Source organism: Chelon labrosus (genome assembly GCF_963514085.1).
Source record: "Chelon labrosus genome assembly, chromosome: 12".
Classification (NCBI taxonomy): Eukaryota; Metazoa; Chordata; class Actinopteri; order Mugiliformes; family Mugilidae; genus Chelon; species Chelon labrosus.
In genome coordinates, this window is record NC_140345.1 from 9,559,716 (window position 1) to 9,581,807 (window position 22,092).

The window sequence follows — 22,092 nt, forward strand, 5'->3', positions numbered from 1 at the left end:
CTAGCTACTTAGGCTTTTTGCACTGAATTAAAGTTGCAATTTGGAAAATGTAAAAGAGCAGTGTCAGCTAACACAAGTTTTTGGTCAAGTTTGGAAGAGAAAAATGACTTGAGTTCTGACAGAGGACGTCTCTTTTTATGCACAGTGCCCATTTCCAAGCACCTGTCGTTTCTAATACATAAATATCTGAACTGACGGTCGATGCCTAGCAGTGAGCCAACATCTCATTTCCCATCAGCGTTAGTTACAGAGACCCCTGACCCAGGTCAGTACCAGGACGTTCAAATCACAGCTCCCTAAAATCGTTTATGACTCACTCCGATACAGTTCAGTGCCCTCTCCTGCGGCAATGCATGCATTTGGTGCCAAATGTGGAAATGACAGTTCATTTTTTCTCAAACTTATTTTCCACTCAACACTGAACAATCACTTAACCGCCATGAAATTAACATTAATGCGTAGGTATTGTAGTTTCTGGCATTTTCTGAGACAAATATTTGCTAGTCTGAGCTTTCCTGGCAGCAAAGAGCCGAGCGCCAAAGAAGCCAGCTGAATTCCCGTAAATGCGAGGAGAGACACAGGGGAGAGAGGGAGAGGGATAGGAGGGGGTGACGGCGCAGGGTTTAAACCACGTGGCCGCGCAACATACCGGAAGTGCCTAAGCCAAGATGTCTGCGCCCGACGAGGACACGTTTGCCGAGGAAGGAGGCGAGATGGAGGAGATGGACGAAGCGGGCAGCGACGACGACGAAGGAGAAGAAATGGACGAGGAAGGAGAGGACGGAGAGCAGGGGACGAAGGTGTTCGTGCCCGGGATGGAGCCGCTGCAGCCCGGGCAGGAGCTGGAGATGGACCGCTCCGCGTACCGCATGTACCACGAGTGCCAAACAGGCAAGTTGGAGACAAACTCCACCACTAAGTTATCCACGCTGACATCTGTTTGTCAGTACAAGCGCGTGTAGGTGTAATCCATGACAGTGGTTTCGCTGTTTGTGTTCAGGTGCGCCCTGTCTGAGCTTCGACATCCTGAGAGATGGAGATGGAGAAAGCAGGGAGCAGTTTCCCCTGTCCATGCTGCTGTGTGCGGGCACACAGGCTGATACAGCCCTGAAGAACAGGTAGAGGACTCCTGACAGCACACACATCACTCACAGGGTCAAGTTCTTTAATGTTAGCACCTGACATGAGTTAAATTTAGACCAAAGCACCCTTACTTTCAAAGTACACTATTGGTTCTCCAGGGTGGTAACCATGGCAACATATTAGTCAAAACTTTAATCAAGGTCCAGCACATCACTAGTAAACACAGAATTGCTTTTGCATGGTGGGCTACATGTGTACATCTGCACAGGTCTGTAACTTTAGGTCATAATACCCATATGACGTTAGAGGTATGCCCTGCAGAGATCACACACTCTAATATATTTTTTTCAAAGACGGACAACCCAAAAGTGACAACTAATTTGCTTTAACCTAACAGTCATAGAAAGAGAGGCCTGAGTGAACTGAGGATTGAACCAAACTGGTTGTAGCTTCAGCTGTAATTCACCTAGCAGGTCCTACTTTCAGGACAGGTGTGTGGGAGTCACGACTACAGTTTGAAAGTTTCAGCTGGGCCATGGCCTCAGTTTGTGTCTTTGGGAAATCACCCAGCTGTTTCACACTACATTCTAGGTGTGTACAGTATACACCGATCGCCCACAGCATTAAAACCACCAATCTGACGATCTCATTACAATGTAATGTTCTTTGGGGAAACCTGGGTGCTGGTATTTATGTGGATGTTACTTTGATACATGCCACTACCTGAACATTGTAACAGTCCAAGCACCACCACCACCACCATCATTATCATTCTTGCATCCTGGTGCCATGTGTTCCTCAGTTAAGCAGCACACAGGCACCTGGCCATCCACGTGATGTTTAAGAAAACATGATTCATCAGACCAGGCAACATTCTTCTATTGCTCCGTGGCCCAGTTCTGATGCTCGCTTGCTCTTCGTCGTTATGATGTACTGTTTGTTCTGACACATTTCGGTCAGAACCAGCATTGACTTTTTCAGTAATTTGAGCTGCAGTAGCTAGTCTGTTGGGTTGGACAACACAGGCCAGGCTTTACTCAGTGGGCGTTGGCCATCTGTGACACTGTCACCGGGTCACCACTTTACCTTTCTTGGATCCCTTCTGATAAGTACTGACCACTGCAGACCAGGATCTCAAGTTCATATGCCCATGTTTCCTCCAGCTAACACATTAACCATGAGGACAAAATATTCTCTTGCTTCTTAATATAGCCCTCTAACTGATGGATACCATGGTAACCAGATGGTCTGTGTTATTCACTTGACTAGTGATTTTGGCCAGACGCTCATAACGTTATGGTTGATAGATAATGCACTAATGCCTTGTTAAATGAATTGTCACTCATATTTACTCATTCATATCTTAATGTTTGTTTACAGCTATATTAAAAAGTGAATAATAATACTAATTTATTTTTGTATGAGAGCTCCATTAACGCAGCCTTTTCATTACGAACAGTGGACGCCAGTGGTAGAAAAGATAAAATATGCTACTAAACAGCAGATTTGGGGTTCTTAACAATAAGGCACGACACGGTACAGCAGGGTGTAGGGTTTTTTCCTCTGGGGGAGTTTACGCTTTGTCTTAATGTCGACCACAAAAACGCAGAGCGAAGATTTTCCCTTCAGTGGAAACTTAAATGGTCAGATAAAGGTTAATGGAAACATTTTTTTTTGGTTTTGTTTCTTTCCTATTAAACCCACAGTGTCTTGATTCGTTTTGCTCTTGCATACTTAAATGCACGCACTGACTTTCTTGCAGACTTCTGGTCATGCGCATGTACAACCTTCATGGAACAGACAAAGAAAAAGAGGGGGAAGAAAGCAGCGATGAAGAAAGCGATGACGAGGAGGAGGAGGATGAAGACAAGAAACCGCAAATGGAACTTGCCATGATGCCTCACTACGGAGGTATCAACAGAGTCAGAGTATGTTGACATTTTCTCAAATAAATACCTAATGTATCAAATTCTTTACTTACTTTCCAAATTGGTTAATGTTGTGTCTTAATTTCCAGGTGACCCGGTGTGGGGATGTGTCTCTAGCTGCTGTGTGGTCGGAGAAGGGACAAGTAGAAATATTTGACCTCCGACCTCAGCTGGAAGCCGTCCACAGTTCTGCTGTGATGGCTGCCTTCGTCAAAGAGCAGAAGGAAGCCACAGCGCTCTTCAGTTTCTCAGGTCACATGACTGAAGGCTTTGCAATTGATTGGTCACCTAAAGTACCCGGTAAGTGAGCTCTGCAAGTAAATCTCCGAATAACAAAATAAACCCACACAAAATATTCGCACACCTCCTGGACAGGTTGCAAGTCTGTCACAGGGCTAACGGAAAGAGAGGAGCAATCATTCAGCCAGAGCCTTTTTGCTATGAGCAATGCCAGGTCACCCATACTAAAAAAGGAAAAAAATAAATGAAATTAATATTTGAATCTTATTTTAAATCTGAAGTTTGTAGACAGGTCATAGTTTAATTAACTTTAGCAACTTAGCTTTATGTTATAAAAGCATAGTACAGACGAGCCTGTCTCTCAACTAAAATGTTTCTTGTTGTGCCTGTATTTTATTCACAGGTCGTCTCGTCAGTGGTGACTGCAAAAAAAACATACACGTGTGGGAGCCGAGGGAGGGAGGGACGTCATGGCAGATTGACCAGCGACCTTTCAGCTCCCACACCAAGTCCGTGGAGGACCTACAGTGGTCGCCTACAGAAGCCACAGTACGTTGTAGACTGACATAGCAGGTCGCCTCCATACGTGGTGCTGAATGAAACCTTTCTGGGTTTGTGTGCGCTTCCTCCGCACCCTCAAACATCTGGATGCAAAGTGTTAGAGAAGCATGTTGGGATTTGACTTGCAAGCTATCTGTCCTCATTTTCCCCTTTGACCCCAGTGCCTCCTCCTCAGCTGGAGGATGAATGAAAAGCAGATGACACATTTTTCACAGGGATTAATTATGTACTGATCAGGAAATGCTTTGCTGAGAGTTCATAGGCAAAAAAAAAAAAAGGATGTGTTGAGAGAGGTGAATAGTTGGAATGATTGAAACTTGTGTTGAAAACATGACGACTGGTAACACTGTCGCTATGTAAATTACAGACTGAAATATGTTATTTATATGCCTTAGTTTTAGTGCTGCAGCTTGTCACCAAACTAGTCAGTGGTATGTGGATGTGCATTTTACAGACTGACGCTGATTGTTACCTTTTCACTTCCATGAATGTACATTCTTCTCTTTACGTCAGACCCCTGGGACTTGTCGACCTAATTGGTGTTGACTGCTGCACGTCACATGTTCTTTGCAGAGTATTAAATAGCCTTCCGTGTATGAGATGGTGATAAGGTTCATGTTTTGTAAATATTTAAACTCACGTCTCAAAGTCCAAATCTCTTTGCTCTCCTTTGTTTTGCCGCAGGTTTTTGCATCTTGCTCGGTAGATCAGTCTATTCGGATCTGGGATATCCGCGCCCCGCCCAATTCTATGCTCTCAGCAGACGGCGCTCACTCCTCAGATGTCAATGTAATCAGCTGGAACAGGAGCGAACCATTCCTCCTGTCAGGAGGGGACGATGGGCTTCTGAAAGTTTGGGATCTGCGACAGTTTAAGGTAAAAACCAAAATGACGATGATATCATTGAACACAAGTTAGACAATGCCACTGACAACCGTACAGCTTTGAGTTATTATCACTGTGTGTTTATATGATTCATATATAACCCACCATTATTACCACATGCAAAACAATGTTTAGGGCTTATAATATTACACTATCTGAAAGCCATCGGCCCCACCCATCTACTAACCTTTGTTCCATCTCGTACCTTATTGTAGTCTCAATATAGGAAGCCATTTTCAGTTCACTCTTGAAGGGAATAAATGAACATTTTGGGAAATATGCTTTCTGGCTGAGAGTTAAGTGAGGACCAGAAATCTAAACGCATTTGTCAAAATGCCAGTAAATTTCTATAAAACAAATGCAACTCTTCTGTAATGTTTTATTGCAGCTTAAGGAAAAACACAGATTTACTTTTTGTGACCTCACTGCTGTCCTCTACCTCTAGACTGGCCGGCCGGTGGCGAACTTCAAGCAGCACAGCGCTCCCATCACGTCGGTGGAGTGGAACCCAGTGGACTCCAGCGTGTTCGCCGCCTCGGGAGCGGACGACGTCGTCAGCCAGTGGGACCTGTCCGTGGAGTCTTGCGACGTGGGCGCCAGGGTGGAGGGGCTGAGGGACCTGCCCCCTCAACTGCTGTTCCTGCACCAGGGCCAGTCGGAGATCAAAGAGGTCCACTGGCACCCACAAGTACCTGGCGTCATGATCTCCACGGCGCTGTCTGGATTCAATGTGTTCAGGACAATATCTGTGTAGTGTGTGTGTTTTTAGATAAAAGGATGATTTTGCATTTAGTACACATTTAATGTACACGTGTAATGGGCAGTACGGAGCTTGTAATAATGTACAGAACTTTGTTATGTAAGTAAAAACTCTTCTTTGACAGTTACTTGCCAACATAGGCACCACATGTTTCTCTTAAACGTTCAGTGTGTATCATTTACACATGTGTTAGCTGTTTTAGGCATTGCCTGATGAATGCTTAGAATAAAGCATTTAAAATTGTACATCTGTTGTCTTCAGCTGAATTAACATTTATAAAGATGGAGGAGAGTTGTCTGCCCGAAGGAAAAGCATGGAATTACTTTATTTCAGCTTGTCACTACATAAAAGTCTTCTACTACCTATGTGTCGACTCGAGTGCGTTTCCTGCAGAGAAAACTCAAAAGACGTTCATGAGTACGAAATATTGCGAAATTGTTATAGAAGGATCTTTTTCACAGCAGACATTTTAACAGACACCTGTGTGTAATTATGAGAGGACTTCTATGCATTAATACACCTGACTTTCCTTACTAGTAGTAAAAATACGTGCTGTGCCATGGTTGTTGTAGTCGTGGTAATGTCTGTGGGCACTAAATGGAGTAAATTTCTCACCGGTTTCACATAAATTGGCAGACAGATGATATAATAAACAGTGATTTCAGACACCCAGAGAATTTACCAAGAAAAACTCAAAGCCAAGACTGGTTGTTATTTTAAAATCCCAATAATGACTTTATTGTTTTCACCGTAATCCTCATGAAACCACAGGATAACACGTGTTTAAACCAGCATTTTTCAACAGATGAGCATATCGGTCTCTCCCTTTTACAGCATTAGGAAATATATTTTTTTTTTAAAAAAACAAAAAACATTATACAAGCTAAGAGCATGTACAAAGACTCACTGCTGGTCCTAATGTATGATTGACCTTAAAATCCCATGATTGTCTTCGCGTGAAGCCCCAGAGAATAGCTTTGGTAAACTGAAAACATGCAAAATAACTGCACTATGAAAACACGCATAATTTAGTTCGACGAGAGTCTCCCTGGTTCAGAGAGACTCTCGTTGCCAAATTTGGAATGTGACAAATTCACAGTCATTCATTATAGACCTCTTTGGGGACACTTTGTAAAGCTTTTCAAATGTATGCTAAATCAACAGACAGACAGTAATAAACATGCAATACGAGAAATAACTATAAAGACACTGATATAACATAGTATACAATAATGTGAGCATGCAGCTCTCTTTAAGGCACAATAAGACAGAATTCAATGAACACAGAGCCGACTGTGTGCAGGTTAGATGTCAAACATAAATCATGGCAAAATTTTAGCAATGCAAGCATCATTCATGTTACCTGAATCAGACTTTTCACTGAGCTTCAGACCGATATCAATGCTCCCAATGAATCAAAGTGCTACAAACCTTTCACTGGAATAGCCTTAATGACCATTTTTTTCCCCCGATTTCCAAATCTGTTACCCTTGTAGATAAAACAAAATGTCTTTTCCAGTTGAGCAACATCGTCTCGTATACATCTCACTGAGTTTTATAAAATCCAGTTTGCATTAAGATCTGATGCTTGACATCAAAAATCTGCTTTCTGAGAACCATACCCATCCTCTATAGACCAATCTCATCATCAAACTCATCTTCAAATGTGTATCCTCGTCCTGCTTCCTCTTCCTCCTCCTCCTCCTCCTCCTCCTCTTCCTCCTCCGAATCAGTCTCTGAGTGGCAGTTGTCAACCCTCCTCCTGTCCAGTGAAGTGACTCCTTCATACTCCGAGCTATTTGAAGAGCCAGGACTAGGTGGCAAATCTACTTTGTGACCGGTGGACTCGGATTCACCTTCTCGGCTCGTTCCCCTCTCGCTCTCACCCCTCGTCGGACTATTACATGGCGGCTGATCCTGGAACTCGAACCCTTGACCCTCTTCCTCCTCAGACGCCTGGCGAATGATCTCCTCTCGTTTGTCGCTGAATCTCACTTTTGGTCGTAACCCCTTTGGCTTGATTCCATTGCCATCTGGTATCCTGCTGTCTCCCACCTGGTTTCCATCTAGCCCGTCCAAGTTCTTCCCGTTCAACTCGTTCTGCATGTTCACAGACATCTCCATGCCCCCTTTCCCCTGTTTTGATGTACCACCGTTGGGATTGAACACATCCTCCTCATTAGAGTCAAGTCCCAAGCCGTCCATCACTCCTAATACGTCCCCCAACATGGACGGGCCCAGGTCTAGGTCCAGGTCGAATGAAGACACCGACTCTGAGTGGTGAAGCTCATTGTTCAGTGGGCTTCCTGGAGCATCTGTATGAAGATCATTGTGGTTGACCGCCGCCTGAGCGTCGGCATCTGGGATGGTGCCTGGACTACCAGGGTCAGGGCTGGTCGGGCTTGGACCTACAGTGGCCAGGAAGGAGGTGTCGCCAAAGGCATCCCCTCCTCTCCCGATGTGCATGGTGTGGCGAAAGTCACCAAGCGGGGCCGAGATCATGGTGGGGTCCAGGCGAGGGGCCCGAGTTGATTTGTGGAGTGGCATGGCTGAAGAACTGCAGGGCAAAGGGGAGAAAGAAGCCAAAACAGAGAGGATGATTTCATCAGAGTTAATGAGATAACAGTGGAAAAAAAGTGCAGAAAGCAAGTGAACAGACTGGCTCCGCGTCCTGACAGGACAGAGCCGCATCAAAATCCACCGTGTTGTGCAATATTGTGGGAAAGCAATGAGCATTCTGGCGGTGGAGCGGCTGTGAAGGCCATGCTGAGACTTGTACTTGAAGCAGTCATATGCAACGTTAGCACATACTTTTCTCTGCCCTCAGGGCTGTATGTAGGCAAAAACAAGACTGTGACTTTATCTACAAAAACAAATCTGAACAGTTGAAGCACCTGGTGAGGATCCACTTTAGATATCAGCATAAAAAACATACCCCTTTTTTTTTATATATTAGTTAATAATTACAAGACTAGGTGATAGCCTTCATAGCCACACGTATCTGATGGCATTTCACTTGAGATTAATGACATTTTATACATGTTAACAAGTATATATGACAAAAATCTTTCTTAAAGTGTGTTTGTGTGAGAGTTAGATTTAGCAGGGGAGGGGGCTCACAGGCCTAGCCCAACTTTCAAGATCTCCAGCACTGATTAAATTAAACTGCTTATCAGTTCAACATGTAACCTGATCCATAACTTTACTAACCCGGTGGTAATGAGTGCTCAAGAGTGTTGACTAAGCTGTGATAGGAACCCTTGGATCAGTGTAAAACTCAACTCACAAACTGAGTTGAGCGAGCGTCAGCAAAAGATTTAAAGTACTCAGACACTTACTTTAAAGAGTATATACTGGTCTTTGGATGGCTTCCTCCTGACTATCCAACTTTTTCATCTGGCTTTTCGCTTTCGCTTCCCTCTCAACTTTTTCCCTCGCTCTTTTCGTCGCCGTCGTTTGCCTGTGTGAATTTTCCTTTTTTTTTTTTCTCTCCAAAGGGATGGGCAAGGGCTGAGGAAGTGACGCGTTAGAGCGCAGAGCTGGATCACGGTGCTGCATGTGGACTCTATCACACTAATGTAGAGTACAACCGACTCCCAGCACAACAAGTTTCTGTTTACAGTGTAGCCTAGTTACTGTGAATGGGAGTTGTGTGTTGTTAGAAAGCAGCTAATTGTCTCTGTCACAGTATCAACTTTAATTGATGTTACTGAGTCAAAGTATTGAAGAGTTGGAAATAATAAGAAAACGAAAACCTGCCCCAGCGCACAAGTCATTTACTAGAATTTATTTTTGAGTCAGTTTTCGTGTAATTCTATTTAAAGGACTATTCCTTAGTTGTATTTGTTTATTTGTTGGGTTCAGTTTTACTGGGGCCCACATTTAAAAATATCACATTGATATTGCCCTGTTAGGAGTAGATATAAGAATATTTAAACATTACAACAATACATCTAAAGCATTCATTAAACACTGCAGGCTACGCAAAATTATCATTTATTTATTATTTATTCACTGTGATTTATGGACATATGTCTATATTTATTTGTATACTACTATCACAGTTCACATATAAAATGAGAATATAACACATAACACAAACATATATTACAATGTACAATGTATGTATTGTATAAAAGGTTTTTTTATTTTTTTAAAAGGAGTACTAATGGCAGTGTAATTTAATTTAATAAATTAATTGCAATGCACAACATTTCTAAATTACATTAAAAAAAGAGCGACCAGTGCGTTTGTTAGGAGGAGGATGTTGTATCTTAGTGGGATGTGCGGTCACAGAAGCCTGTTGTAAGTTTGCTGCTGAATCAGAACAGTTGCACATGTTCATGTCACTTCATTTCTGATCACCAGTGTGTTTTAATTGTTTTTGGACATCAGTGTGGGGTTGAGGTATGAGGTTGGCAACACTGATGTTAACAAGGTCAGTTTTTGATTATTATTATTATTATTTTAAATGTATTTGCTTAAAATGTATAATATCAAGCTTTTTGTGCAAATTCCTCTAGAAGATCAACTAACTCAGCACAGCTCACTAAATTAATTGTAAAGACTACCCTGTGTTCAGAATTATTTATTACCCCAAAACACAATTGAAAAACGCAACACATAAGGCTATAGTATATATGAATGTCAAAATGCTGTTTTGAAACGGTCTCCCCATGAGCTTAAAATGACCAGAATTTGTCTGCAATGTGTGAGCATTTTTATCCGTCTAATGTTAAGTTTGCTATAACCCCCAAATTACTAGAAAAAAGATGACTTCTGTAGTTGCCTCTCTAGGCTGTAGTCACATATTAAAGGTTGTCTTACAGGCTATGGTTATACTACAGCAGTATAGCAGACAGATTTAACTTTACACTGAATTATTATGCAGGGCTCGACTTCAAATTGACTGCAATTATGCTGTCATTCGTGGAATGCAGTCGATGAAGTTAAACCTCTTATGCGGCACCACCTCACTGCATCATATTTTTGAAGGGTGTCTGCTACATAATTAACTCATACAGCTGACCACATCATTTACTAATGCAGTCAGTCAGTCAGTCAGAAATCCTTTTGGGACACAGCTCAGTATATATACATATAAGGATACCTGTTCCAATGATAAGGAGTTTGTTGCAAAAGGTGTTTAGATCAGTAATAGAGTAGATTAGAGATGCTTTTTAGGAATCTGTGTTAGCAATTTCCTCTCTTCCTTGAATAGTCCCAGGTACTCATACAGTGGTGCCGGTAGTGAGTCATTCTTTTCGGGATGTTGTCACAAATGCTCAGCATGCCTGTGTGATGATGTAGCCGACAGTTCAACAATGGGAACGGACTATTCATTCATCTGACACACACTTTCATTCACTGTGAGAAATAGACTGGGAATTCCAATAAATACAGTTTATTTTAAAGCTGCATTCACAAAAGCGGACAACCAGGACAATTCCCACAAGTGTGAAACAGCTTTATTGCGTAAGTCTAAGAGAAAAGTCCGTGATCATACAGCTAGTTGTCTGTATCAGCATTAAGAAGCTTTACACAACTTAATTTTAGAATATGGAAACCATATGGGGGGTTAATAATTTGGTGGAAGAATGGCACCAAGATGGTTTATTTAAAAGACATTGTGAAACTTGGTGGATTTGTGCAGCAATAGTTATCAGTTATCATGTGCACTCCACAGAGATTTCCGAAAGACTAAAATGTTTGGGGGGAGTAAGTGTGGGAGAGATTCTCTGACAGGAAATGACTCCCCTCTCTACAACACACACACACACACATACCACACACTATGCAGCTGTGTGTGCTTCACAGGAAGGCAAAGAGGAAAATGGGTATACTTAAGATCTATGGAGCCTGAGAACCATGAAAGCATTGTATCGTTGGCTGTGTAAACAATTACCTGCACAGATGTCCAAATATGGTCAATAGAACTAATATTCTAAAATTTTATTTTATTAAATATTTAAACTATAAGTATATATTAAAAACGCTTCACAAACTCAAAACTAATAATACTGATCTTATAGTGAAATTTGTGTTGTTGAGAACAAGACAGATAATGATAAAAAATAATAAAAGACTGATAATATTGGTGATAGGTGATAGAGCTTTAGAAAAGTCAAGAACGCTAGACCAGATTTGGTGTCTAAAATGCCCCGTGTTTGGTCTTTCAGGCACAACTTCCTTTAGTCTCTCGGGCATCGCGTTCCCATTTAGTTTGATTGACAGGCCAGTATATGAATACGGCTCTTTGGGACTTACTGAAACGATATAGTTAGGTTTGTTTGGTGGAAATGGTCGGGGGGCAGGGCAGAATATCCGCGCAACATGTGCATGATGTCTGCCTGAAAGGTGTGGTTCTGGGCCAAGAGTCTCCGTGACCAAGCGTCACTGGACTTGGCTGATTTCATGTAGCTGCCATTTTGTACCTCCGCTAACCGTCAGACGAAGTTGGTCGTCAAAGAAGAAGGAAACAAATATGCTAATGTTCACTTGGTGTTTTTATTTACGCATTGCATCAGATTGTATTAAAAACAATTCATTTAGTTAGATAGCGTAATCTGCGGTCGGCTGGTAGTTCTTTTTGTAACCAGACAGTTGGCCATCGTGTTGGACTTCATCTTGTTTACCTTTTGCGGTAGTAGGAGAGCTAACGCTAACGACGTTAGCCCGGTTAACCCGGACGTTAGCTTAGCTAGCTAATAGCTGTCCTAGCGTTAGCTTTCTAACGCTAATTTAAGTCTGTGGCGAAATGGCGGCCAACACGACACAAGCAACCCCTGCACCTAACTGGTAGGTCACAACTATTTCTATCTGAATATAACATAACACACGCCTTCAGTGTTAGTACGATATTTGACAGATGGGTATTTTAAGCACATCTAAAGTTAGTGTTAACGATATTAGCTCATATCAGGGTGTTGGCAAGTATTGGCATACCTAACGGTTGCTAGCGTCATGAACAGGCCATTGGTTTGCCTAACAGCAATCTAATCTTTTAGATGCTAGTGTTTTAGATTGGTATACAGGTTAACTCATATTTAGTTATCGGTCATATGGTTTGACGCACCTGACTTTAAAAATAACGACTCGATGGGAAATTTTGTCCCTTCATTGGGCTAGCGTTAGCTTGTTTATTTGCTAGCGGTTTTGTTTGAACCAAGATGGTTGTGTTATGTAAATTAAGATGGGTCGACTGTGGTCTTCTTAAACATCTACGCCTGTGTGACACCGGGGTAAACGTTACGTTGGAGAATTTTCCTTGATTGAAAGGGAAAGGCTGGCATGACATGTGTTACAAAGTGTTTTTGTGTTGGTGGCAGGTCCTATGGTGCTGCTGCTGCAGAAGGCCAGGTTCATGAAAATCCAGAATGGGAGAAAGCAAGACAAGCTCTAGCGTCCATTAACAAGAATCAGACCTCTGCTAAGACTACACAAGCTAACCAGACCACAGCAGAGGTGTGTGTTTCGTCTCTCTGTGTTTTGGTTCATACTAATCTTTTTTTAAATGAATAAATGATGAGGAATGTGCAATAGTTTGTTCAGTATGCTATGAAGAACGGGTTTATCCGTTTCACTGAGAAGAACTCCCACATGTCCTCTTTACTGTTCTTGCCAGATGATTTCAACTTTGTTTGTAATGCATTTTGTGCTTGTATATGTTTTCAGGCCAGCCAGTTTCAGCCAGCAGTAACTGACTCCGCTGCCATGCAGCCGCAGCCGCCGCAGCAGCAGCAGCAGCAGCAGCAGCAGTATTATCCATGGTACCAGCAAACTCAGCAGCACTATCCTGGATATACATACCCCTACAACTACTATTACCCTCCAGTAAGTTCTGTGAGGAATTGAGTTGTTGTTAGTATGTTATGTCGGTAACAAACACAAATCAGTACATCCAGGATTGCTGTTACATCAGTGTCTCCCCAAATTAACATCTAATGCAAAACTTTTGCATGTAAATTATGTATTTAAATTAACAAACTGAATAACATCGCTTTATCTGAATTTTCAGTACGGAGGTGCATATCCACTAAATCAGTATGGTGTACCCCCAGGTCAATACCCAGGAACTCCAACTTCCAATGGACAGGTACCAAGTATTTTGTTATTAAATCTGATTGTCCTTTATATTTAGGTTTGATATTGAGTCTTGTCCTGAATTTAGCTTACTCTATTAGCTGTAGGTGTTATAGTATGATAGAACATTTGATTGAGTCAGTATTTAGTGTAACCATTTTACTATTAAGATATGCCTGTAGCATGTTTTTGTACTACTAAAACAATTTTTTCTTGCTTTATTATTTTTTTAGCCTCCCCCGGTGCCTGGAATGGAAGACCAGTCTTCCAGCTACTCCTCCCAAACACAGCCTCCTCCCCCTGCTGCTCCCCAGCCACCCCAGAGCCCAACCACCTCAGAAAACCCCCCTCCTCCTCCACCCCCACCTATTCCTCCACCACCCAACTCCCAGTACCCCCCTCCTCCATCACAAAATGCTTATGGTGCCAACAACTCCATGTCATACCCACCTGGTGACCCCAACCAAATGCAAGTCTACAATCATTCCCAAGGCAGGCCAAACTATGGCCAGAGCTTCCAGGCCCAGAACACCTATCAGTCCTCTCAGAATAACTCTCAGCAACAACAGCCACAGAACCAATATGGGCCTGGGCTTGGTCGAGGAGATGCCAATAAAAACAAGAACCAAAAACAAGGACAACAACTCTGGCACCGTATGAAACGTATGATTTCCTTACAATTTATCATTTAGTTTTAGTTGAATACTACAGAGAATTTTATGTGGGTGTTCGAATTGGATATTGTTTATATATGTTATTTCTATTGTGCTTTTTCTATTTTAGCAATCGAGCACAATGTTTACACACAAACCAGAATGTAAACTATTAGAGCACTGATGTCATTGCAGCAAAAGTAATAGGATAATAATCCTGTGATTTAATTAATTTTTTTATTTTTTTATTTTTTTGGCTCTCATAGAGGCTCCTGGGGCAGGTGCTGTGAAGTTTAATCTTCCCAAGAGGCCCTATCAGGTTCAGTGTTCCCCGCTTTCCAATCAAGCTTTTCCTCCAGGCGAGCAGCCGTCAGGAATGAATCCAACACCTTCCTCTCCAGCTACTGCCAGTGCTGCACCTGGAGGTGCTCAGACCCGGTGAGAACTGGTTTGTTTCCAGTAGTGTAATGTCTTTCATAATCTGTGAGCATAAAAACTGACTATAATTGTTTTTCTCTCCAGACCCCAGGACTGGCCACAAGCCATGAAGGAATACGTGCAGCGCTGTTTCACCGCCTGTGAGACGGAGGAAGACAAAGATCATACGGAGAAGGTGCTAAAAGAAGTTCTGCAGGACCGGTTAAAGGATGGTTCCGCTTACACCATTGATTGGACTCGTGAACCACTGCCAGAGTGAGTTTAGTTGTGGATGTGTGTTTGCCTTGCATTGACATGCATATATTCTGGAATTGTAATGCAGTAAGTTGCACTGTGCAAACTGCACCGTCTGTACTTGAGTGATACATTTCTTGTTTTTCTCTGAACATCCATCTGGTGAGTTGTTGATGGTGTTGCCTTGAGGACTACATACGTTAAGATTTTCTGTTTTTTTTTGTTTATAGACTAAAGGTCAAGCAGACACACTGGGATACTGTTTCATCCCAGAGGACATCAGACAACTCAATGAACCGTGGTGGAAGCACCGTGTCTGCAGCTTCACGAGGTAGGGGTGGTGGACACAGATTGGGCCACTACAGGAATATTTTTTCTCAAAGGAGCCCATCTTCTAGTTCGTCCCGATCCTCCTCCCGCTCACCATCACCATCGCATGGTAGGCACAGGGATCGCAGCAACCAAAGACACAGGCGCAGGTAAGACAGTGTTTCCCCTGTTTGTCTTTAGTTACTGTGGACGTCCTGTGTACCTCCTGTCTAAATGTCTTATGTTTCTATCCTGCTAGTGACTCCGACTCACAGTCCGACAGCAGCATCTCCAGTGACCTCCGATCTCAGCTGTCAAGGCGTGGTCAGAAAGGAGGACGTGGTCGTGGTAATGACAAGGATAGAGGACGTGGAGGCAGAGGAAGAGGAGGAAAAGCCAACAGAGGAAGACGGTATTTTAATAAACATGTTATCATTCTTCTTGAGGAAGCCTCAGATGGATTTCTTTTCGCTGCCTTGTCACATTGTTTATGAAACATTTTTAACTTATTTTCATAGTAATATGGAGGATTCCAATTCAACCACTGGAAAGAAGAGGAAAGGCGGCAGTGCTGGTATGGATTTCCATGACCCCAACAGAGAAGCTAAGAAGCAGAGCAGAGCAGCTCGCTTCCACAAGCAGCTTCGCTCAGAGCCCCTGGTTCTCTCCATCAATTCTCTGGACCTGCCTGATGGAACACAGGAGGGCCTTAGCTGGGAGGACTGCCCCATTGTGGGAACATGTCAGGATATCACCAAGTCCTACCTGAGGCTGACCTGTGCACCTGACCCTTCTACTGTGCGCCCTGTGCATGTAAGTTGTTATTTCCTGTCCGCCTTATAAATCGGCATTTATGTACTTTCACAGGTCTGAGAAATGTTTTGGATGTCAGATATACCGTGTTGAATCATTCTTTTAGTAAAACATTCAGAGTTAGTGTTACACACAGTGCCGAAGGGAATGATATGAAACACAACCAAAGGGGATAGAATCAGTAAACTATCTGTACGTTTTCTTAACCTTCTGCATCACAAGAGCGCAAAGATCCGGGCATTAATCCATTTCTTAACTTGCTTTCACCCAGGTGCTGAGAAAATCTATGCAGGCTGTGAAAGCACACTGGAAGACCCACCAGGACTATGTCTATGCCTGTGAACAGATGAAATCCATACGACAGGACCTCACGGTTGGTCATTTGCATACATGTGTTATTTGTCTCTGTTTTTCTTTTCCTTCATTTACGTGATTATTACTCGATTATTAATATTTAACTTTACCTGCCCCAGGTCCAAGGAGTTCGTACTGACTTCACAGTGGAAGTGTACGAGTGCCATGCACGCATTGCTCTGGAAAAGGTGAGTCTGTTTTTCTTTTACTGTTAGGCTACCTTAAAGTGGCAACAGAATTTATTCAGTACTCACTAAATGTTGTTTGTCTTTAGGGAGACCATGAGGAGTTCAACCAGTGTCAGACTCAGCTGAAGGCCCTGTATAAGGACCATCCCTCTGAGAACATTGGAGAGTTTACAGCCTATAGATTACTGTATTACATCTTTACTAAAAACTCTGGAGGTATGTTCATGTCTTTTGGAAGAACATGGAATATTACATAAATGTTTACCCTTTTATGTCCTTTCACATTTTCATATTGGCCATTCATTGTCCCTTCCAGACCTGACCACTGAGTTGGTGTACATAACACCTGCGCTGCGGGCAGATAAGTGCGTGGCTCATGCTCTTGCACTCCGTGCTGCCTGGGCATTAGGAAACTTTCGCCGTTTCTTTAAACTCTATCTGGAAGCCCCCCGCATGGCTTCATACCTCATTGACAAGTTTGTAGAAAGAGAACGAAAGATTGCACTCCGGGCCATAGTCAAAACGTAAGTCATGCTCCAAAAACATCTATATTGCGTAGTTTTGGATACTTGCAAACTGACACATGTTGTTTCTCCGTCTCCTCTGTCTACAGATTCAGACCTGACGTACCAGTGCAGTATGTGCAGTCTGCTCTGGGCTTCACATGCTTAGACTCCTGTATGGCCTTTTTAACTGGGCTAGGTGTCACGTTCACTCCTTCAGATCCCCAAAAAATAGACTGCAAAACCAGCACAGCCTCTTTGGCTGCTTCCTGAGGGGGTGGGGAGTAGCACAGTGAAGGGAGATGCTAGGGGGGCATCTTGGATCCTTACATGTTCAATGCACTGCACTTCAGACATCTCAGTCAGTTCAGATAGAGTAGCAGCAGACACACAACTGTCAGACCAATACAGGCAGATACGTGCTAGTGTAGTATGTTGTCAGACCTCAAATGCTGAACTGTTTTTAAAAATGAAAAGGAATACCTGAACGCAGTCACTCAGATAGTCATCCAATTACATTTTTGATGGCAGAATAGCAAGGGATCAATATAGATTTTTCATCGTGTAATTTCAGCACTTGGAGTCCAAGAAGTAACAAGCAGATCAGGGATGCGCTCACCCTCATGGTTCCTTTACCACCATCAGATTTCAAAGCTAACAGTGTTCTGTTATGTTTTTCCTTCCTCAAGTCAACAGCTCAAAGCCCTGAAGATTCAAGCCATCACAGTCGGAAAATGGAGATGCAAACAGCTCTTCTTCAAGTCTTTCATCCAGCTCTTCACTGTTTGAAGTCAAGCCTACAGAATGAAGTCAACTCTACACTTTTCTCTTAGAGACTGTGAGAAGATGCCAGCAGTTTGTCAGAAAGAAGAGGTGGTGGTTTGTATGTCCTGCCCTGCGTATCGTCTACAGGTGGCTGTTCATCATGTCCTTATCTCCAGGTCCTGTCTGGCCCATGAAAGGAATGAACTGAGGTCTAAAGCATTGTTCCTGATTTAGTGCTCTTCATCCACTGGTCACGGTTATGAAATGATTGGCCAGCACCAGGAAGAAGTCTCCATCCGATGAGCATTGACTTTGTATGATAAAGTGTTCTTCCTCACTCCCCCACACTCCAAGGCGTGCTTCACCTCCATAGTCCAAGTATCCAAAAGCAGAGTGGAATCCTTCCATCTTTCTCAGGTAGAAGTTCCTGCCGTCACCTGGAACCCAGCACAGTCCGTTCACAATGATGCACAGCGGCGCAACGCTGAGGCCTGTCTCATTCACGTTGACCATCCTAACGTCACCAGCTGTTCAAGAGAAATGGGAGCCATCGGCTGACACAGCTGAAGGAGAATTCTCTTTGGTGGAGCGTTGGAGGGAAACCTGCAGCTTCTTCCAGAAGGAATAAAAAGTGGTTTGTATGCTACGTCTGGTTCTGGTGTCTGCAAGGCTGGTAAGAGAAAGGGACTTCTGGAGTGAGGCGAATCACAGCTCAACAGAGATGTTGCCTTCTTTTAAATGTTCTATGTCTTGCGTTTTGTGGACAGCAGTATTGGCCTTTCTCTTGACAAATGGAAATAATTATGGAACAGCAATGATGGTTTCAGTAAGGTTGCTCTTTGGATAAATTAGTTGTCAGAACAAATTTGACAATATTCACCAACTACCAAAACTGGATTCGGTCAGATCCCTGAAATTTTACTACACGGATGCGGCTGCTGTCTAATTGACGCAGTATTTAAACATGAGTTTGGAACTGATGTAGACAGTAATGTAATAAAAGGTGCTGCGTGATTTGAGTGCAGACTAATGCTTTTACGTCTGTTTTCCTGGTAGCTATAGCTTTTCTAACGTAAAAGCTGCAGTTCTAGCAGAAACTGGTTGCCTTGCATGAAAGGTTTCAGTGGCAGTGGAGCTGTCGTCTTGAATCTCTCCAATGTGATTTAGATCCATTTACCTTCAGGAGGCTTGTGCGTTTTAGGACCCAGAATGATATTGGCAGCATTGTGTACTTTGTTGAGGTGATAATTGGGAAAACATCTCTTAAATTCCATCTAATAGTTAAAACGAAATGGCTCATACGTGTCAAATGTTCTGCATTTTAACCAGATCCTAAATATCAAAACTGCATATTGAAGGCTGTACTGAAGTTGGAAATTTTCCGAGTGTTCCCTTTTTAAGCTTGGAGGTTTTTATTGACCAGTATTAATTAGCGTTGTGGGAACATTGCAGAGTGTGGTGTAAAGCATTGGAACACACGTGAACGCAGGCTTGCTGTACAATCTACATGTTTACTTATTGACAGAGTATATTTTTGTAAATAATGTATGATATTCCTGTGATATTTTTTTTTTCTCAACTAGTGCATAGTTATTTTTTTGTTCACACATGGGTAAGTGTGATTTTTTTTTTTTGATTTTTTTTTTTCTCCTTGGTTTCACAAAACTCTTAGACCGTTTATTTGACTATGTAAACACAGACAGGATTGGATTGTGTGCTGTTTCATCGTCATAGCAGTGGACATGGTGGAGGAGTTGATGCTATTTCTCTCACTATAGCCTGCAAACATTGTCACAGGCTGTCCAACTAAATTTTGGCGAGATGTCATGGTCAGATTGATATATATATAAAAACCCTTGCTGTTGAAATCAACCCTTTAGGCAGTCTGTCACACTTGTGTTGCTGAGTTTGTGCTGGCAGATTAGTTCTCTCTGAGCTCAGACACATTCCTCGCCAAACGTTTGTGTACTGTTCACTGTTGACCATTATTTTAGCAGACTTTTGGTAATGACAATGATCTCAACATGTCTCCTTTCTTCCCCCTCCTTCATTTATCTTCTCCCCTGTCCTCTTCGCTGCCCCCCCCCCCCCCCCCCCCCCCCCCCCCTCACCCCCAAACCTTCCTCCCACACGCCACCAGACGTCTCATCCTTCAGCCTGTAGCACTGCTGCATTGCAGGAGCACACGGGAGTGATAAGTGGGCGTGCCTCTTCCAAGACGCCTGCCAGAGGAAGAGTGAATTGTGAGCAATCCAAGTCTTGCTTTGACCCACTCAAGTTGAAGCCATACAGCTGATAAAAACACATGGGAGCTTCACATAATAAAATGTGGAACATGTGATGTGCTGCTGATGTGATTGCTGCTAATATTTAAAATGTTTTTTTTTTTTTTTGTGAGATACCTGTTCTAAAACAATGTTAGATTATTGACTAAGTTGCCATGTACTGCTAGTTTCTGTTTGTCCAGATGCATTTGCACTTTTTGAATAATGTTTGCTGATAAACGATAGATGTTAAAAATGATTTTGTCAGTTGCGTTGTAGAGTTGAGTTATAGATTAGCTTTGAGAGTTTGATCCCTTTGCAACAACAAATGTGTCTGGACATACAGAACATATCCTCAAAATCATTTATATATAGATATAGTGATATATATATAGATACACAATATATTTTTTTCTTTACATTTTGAGGTCTTAAGATTTATCATTTGACATGCTGGTGTGTGCTCCCATGCTTAGGAATTACATGTAATGACTGACTGACCACTGATGTAGGCTTTTTATGCAGGTTAGATAGTGTACATGTGATGTCTCAGGTTTTCAGCACTGAAACAACCAAGGATGTTTGCTGTTATTTTTATTTTTATTTTATTATTTAGTAAATTCACCCCTGGATGACTAACGGTACACATTTTCATTTAGTTTTGTTCCCCTCTGGTGCCTGAGTCATGTTTTCTGTATTTTCTGCTCCCGTGTTACTGTATACCTCCATCAGTCCTTGTAACTCCTTCCTCGATATTTGACACTGGAAGATCCTCCTCCCCTCACCTGTGTTCATCTCCTGCCATTTCTCTTTAACTAGTCTTCTTTCTTTCTTTCTTTTTGTCCTCTCCCTGCATGAAGTCCTCCCTCCCCTCTTTTGCTCTCTTCCCACAAACCTCTAACCAGTATTTGTTTTCATTCTTTTCCTTTTGTGTTGAGTATGTCTGTGACTGTTTGCTGTGTGCAACTAGTCACTCTAAATAGTAAGTATTGTACGACGTCTGCAGAGCTTTAATAGTTTTACGTTGCAGCTCACTAACAACTGAAGCTGAAGGTTTATCTGCAACGCATCCTCCCTACCCCTCATTCTCATACACACAGATCCGATATGACAAACTGCCATTTTGTAAATACTGTGTAAATATTATCTTTTGAAAAAATTAATAAAATTCAAGTATAAAGAGCATCCAGTGTTGATTTTGAGTTATTATTCAGTTAATAGTCTGAGCATTTTCAAATAAGAAGCCACAGAAGTGAGTAGTCCACTTGTCAGTTTATTGTAAAATAATAGTGTTGAGTGACAGCCACCTGTGACACCGGAAGATATGAGGACTTGATACCATCAAGTAATTTCCTTCCAACGTTTCCGTTCACACACTTAAGCTTGACAGATCTGATTTCCAACATACTTGAGGGATAAAACAAACAACAGAGCAGCTGAAACCATAACAAGTTGGTGTTCCATGATTGCAGGACAATCACTTGGAAAAGAACAGAAAGTACAGCAGGAACAAAATAACATGCAATCAAAACAGAAGTCGGGAGAGCATGCAGTTAAGTTTAATGAGTAATAGGGCAAGTAAAGCACAATGGTCCTTCACAGAACAAGCAGTTACAGAAGATGAAGTCCAGTGAGAGAAAGGACAGCAGGATATATCTTATGGAAAGTACATTAAAAGTTCATAAATAACTTGAAAAACTGATCATTTGTGCTCCAAATACAGTAATGTATAATATTTATACACTTTTAGGTCATCTTCACTGAATAATTCAAAAGAAAAACTAATTAGAGGAGAGTGAATGCTTGGGTAAAAGCGTAGTGTAGTGTATCGGACATTTTTCACACAATCAATATACATAGCTGCTTTAACATCTAAGTCTATTGAGGTATATACTGTCAGCCACAACATTAAAACCACTGACGGGAGAAGTATTAACACTGACCATCTTGTGACAATGGATGTTAGTGCAGCATTCGTGTGGCAGCAGCCATCCCCAACAGGATGCAGACTGACAGGCACACACAAAAACGC

The 22,092-nt window shown here is 42.3% G+C and overlaps 3 protein-coding genes across 3 annotated transcripts; 2 read left to right on the forward strand and 1 right to left on the reverse strand.

The window, feature by feature from the left end:
* Nucleotides 1–618: 618 nt before the first annotated feature.
* Nucleotides 619–6,032, forward strand: grwd1 (glutamate-rich WD repeat containing 1). The gene is made up of 7 exons (XM_084557510.1): nt 619–891; nt 1,001–1,118; nt 2,846–3,011; nt 3,101–3,311; nt 3,655–3,800; nt 4,497–4,688; nt 5,143–6,032. The coding sequence occupies exons 1-7, from the start codon at nt 669–671 to the stop codon at nt 5,449–5,451; spliced, it is 1,365 nt and encodes a 454-aa protein (XP_084413636.1). The 5' UTR covers nt 619–668; the 3' UTR covers nt 5,452–6,032.
* Nucleotides 6,033–6,165: 133 nt separating this feature from the next.
* Nucleotides 6,166–8,932, reverse strand: cdc42ep5 (CDC42 effector protein (Rho GTPase binding) 5). The gene is made up of 2 exons (XM_084557511.1): nt 8,796–8,932; nt 6,166–8,014 (listed from the first exon to the last, which is right to left on the reverse strand). Exon 2 carries the CDS (start codon nt 8,002–8,004, stop codon nt 7,087–7,089), a length of 918 nt encoding a protein of 305 aa, XP_084413637.1. The 5' UTR covers nt 8,005–8,014; nt 8,796–8,932; the 3' UTR covers nt 6,166–7,086.
* Nucleotides 8,933–11,725: 2,793 nt separating this feature from the next.
* On the forward strand, nt 11,726–21,245 carry leng8 (leukocyte receptor cluster (LRC) member 8). The gene is made up of 15 exons (XM_084556348.1): nt 11,726–12,255; nt 12,786–12,921; nt 13,132–13,290; nt 13,475–13,552; nt 13,773–14,202; nt 14,459–14,630; nt 14,715–14,885; nt 15,095–15,343; nt 15,433–15,585; nt 15,692–15,986; nt 16,258–16,359; nt 16,460–16,528; nt 16,615–16,744; nt 16,845–17,052; nt 17,142–21,245. Exons 1-15 carry the CDS (start codon nt 12,215–12,217, stop codon nt 17,302–17,304), a joined length of 2,556 nt encoding a protein of 851 aa, XP_084412474.1. The 5' UTR covers nt 11,726–12,214; the 3' UTR covers nt 17,305–21,245.
* Nucleotides 21,246–22,092: the final 847 nt, after the last annotated feature.

What these genes read in the sequence shown, in the direction of transcription:
- leng8 (XM_084556348.1), top strand. Translation starts at nt 12,215, where the DNA reads ATGGCGGCCAACACGACACAAGCAACCCCTGCACCTAACTG. An exon ending in ACTCTGGCACCGTATGAAAC is followed by an intron (nt 14,203 to 14,458) that starts GTATGATTTCCT and finishes TGGCTCTCATAG; the next exon opens with AGGCTCCTGGGGCAGGTGCT. An exon ending in ACTCGTGAACCACTGCCAGA is followed by an intron (nt 14,886 to 15,094) that starts GTGAGTTTAGTT and finishes TTTTGTTTATAG; the next exon opens with ACTAAAGGTCAAGCAGACAC.
- grwd1 (XM_084557510.1), top strand. Translation starts at nt 669, where the DNA reads ATGTCTGCGCCCGACGAGGACACGTTTGCCGAGGAAGGAGGCGAGATG. An exon ending in GATACAGCCCTGAAGAACAG is followed by an intron (nt 1,119 to 2,845) that starts GTAGAGGACTCC and finishes ACTTTCTTGCAG; the next exon opens with ACTTCTGGTCATGCGCATGT. An exon ending in GGTCGCCTACAGAAGCCACA is followed by an intron (nt 3,801 to 4,496) that starts GTACGTTGTAGA and finishes GTTTTGCCGCAG; the next exon opens with GTTTTTGCATCTTGCTCGGT.
- cdc42ep5 (XM_084557511.1), bottom strand. Translation starts at nt 8,004, where the DNA reads ATGCCACTCCACAAATCAACTCGGGCCCCTCGCCTGGACCCCACCATG.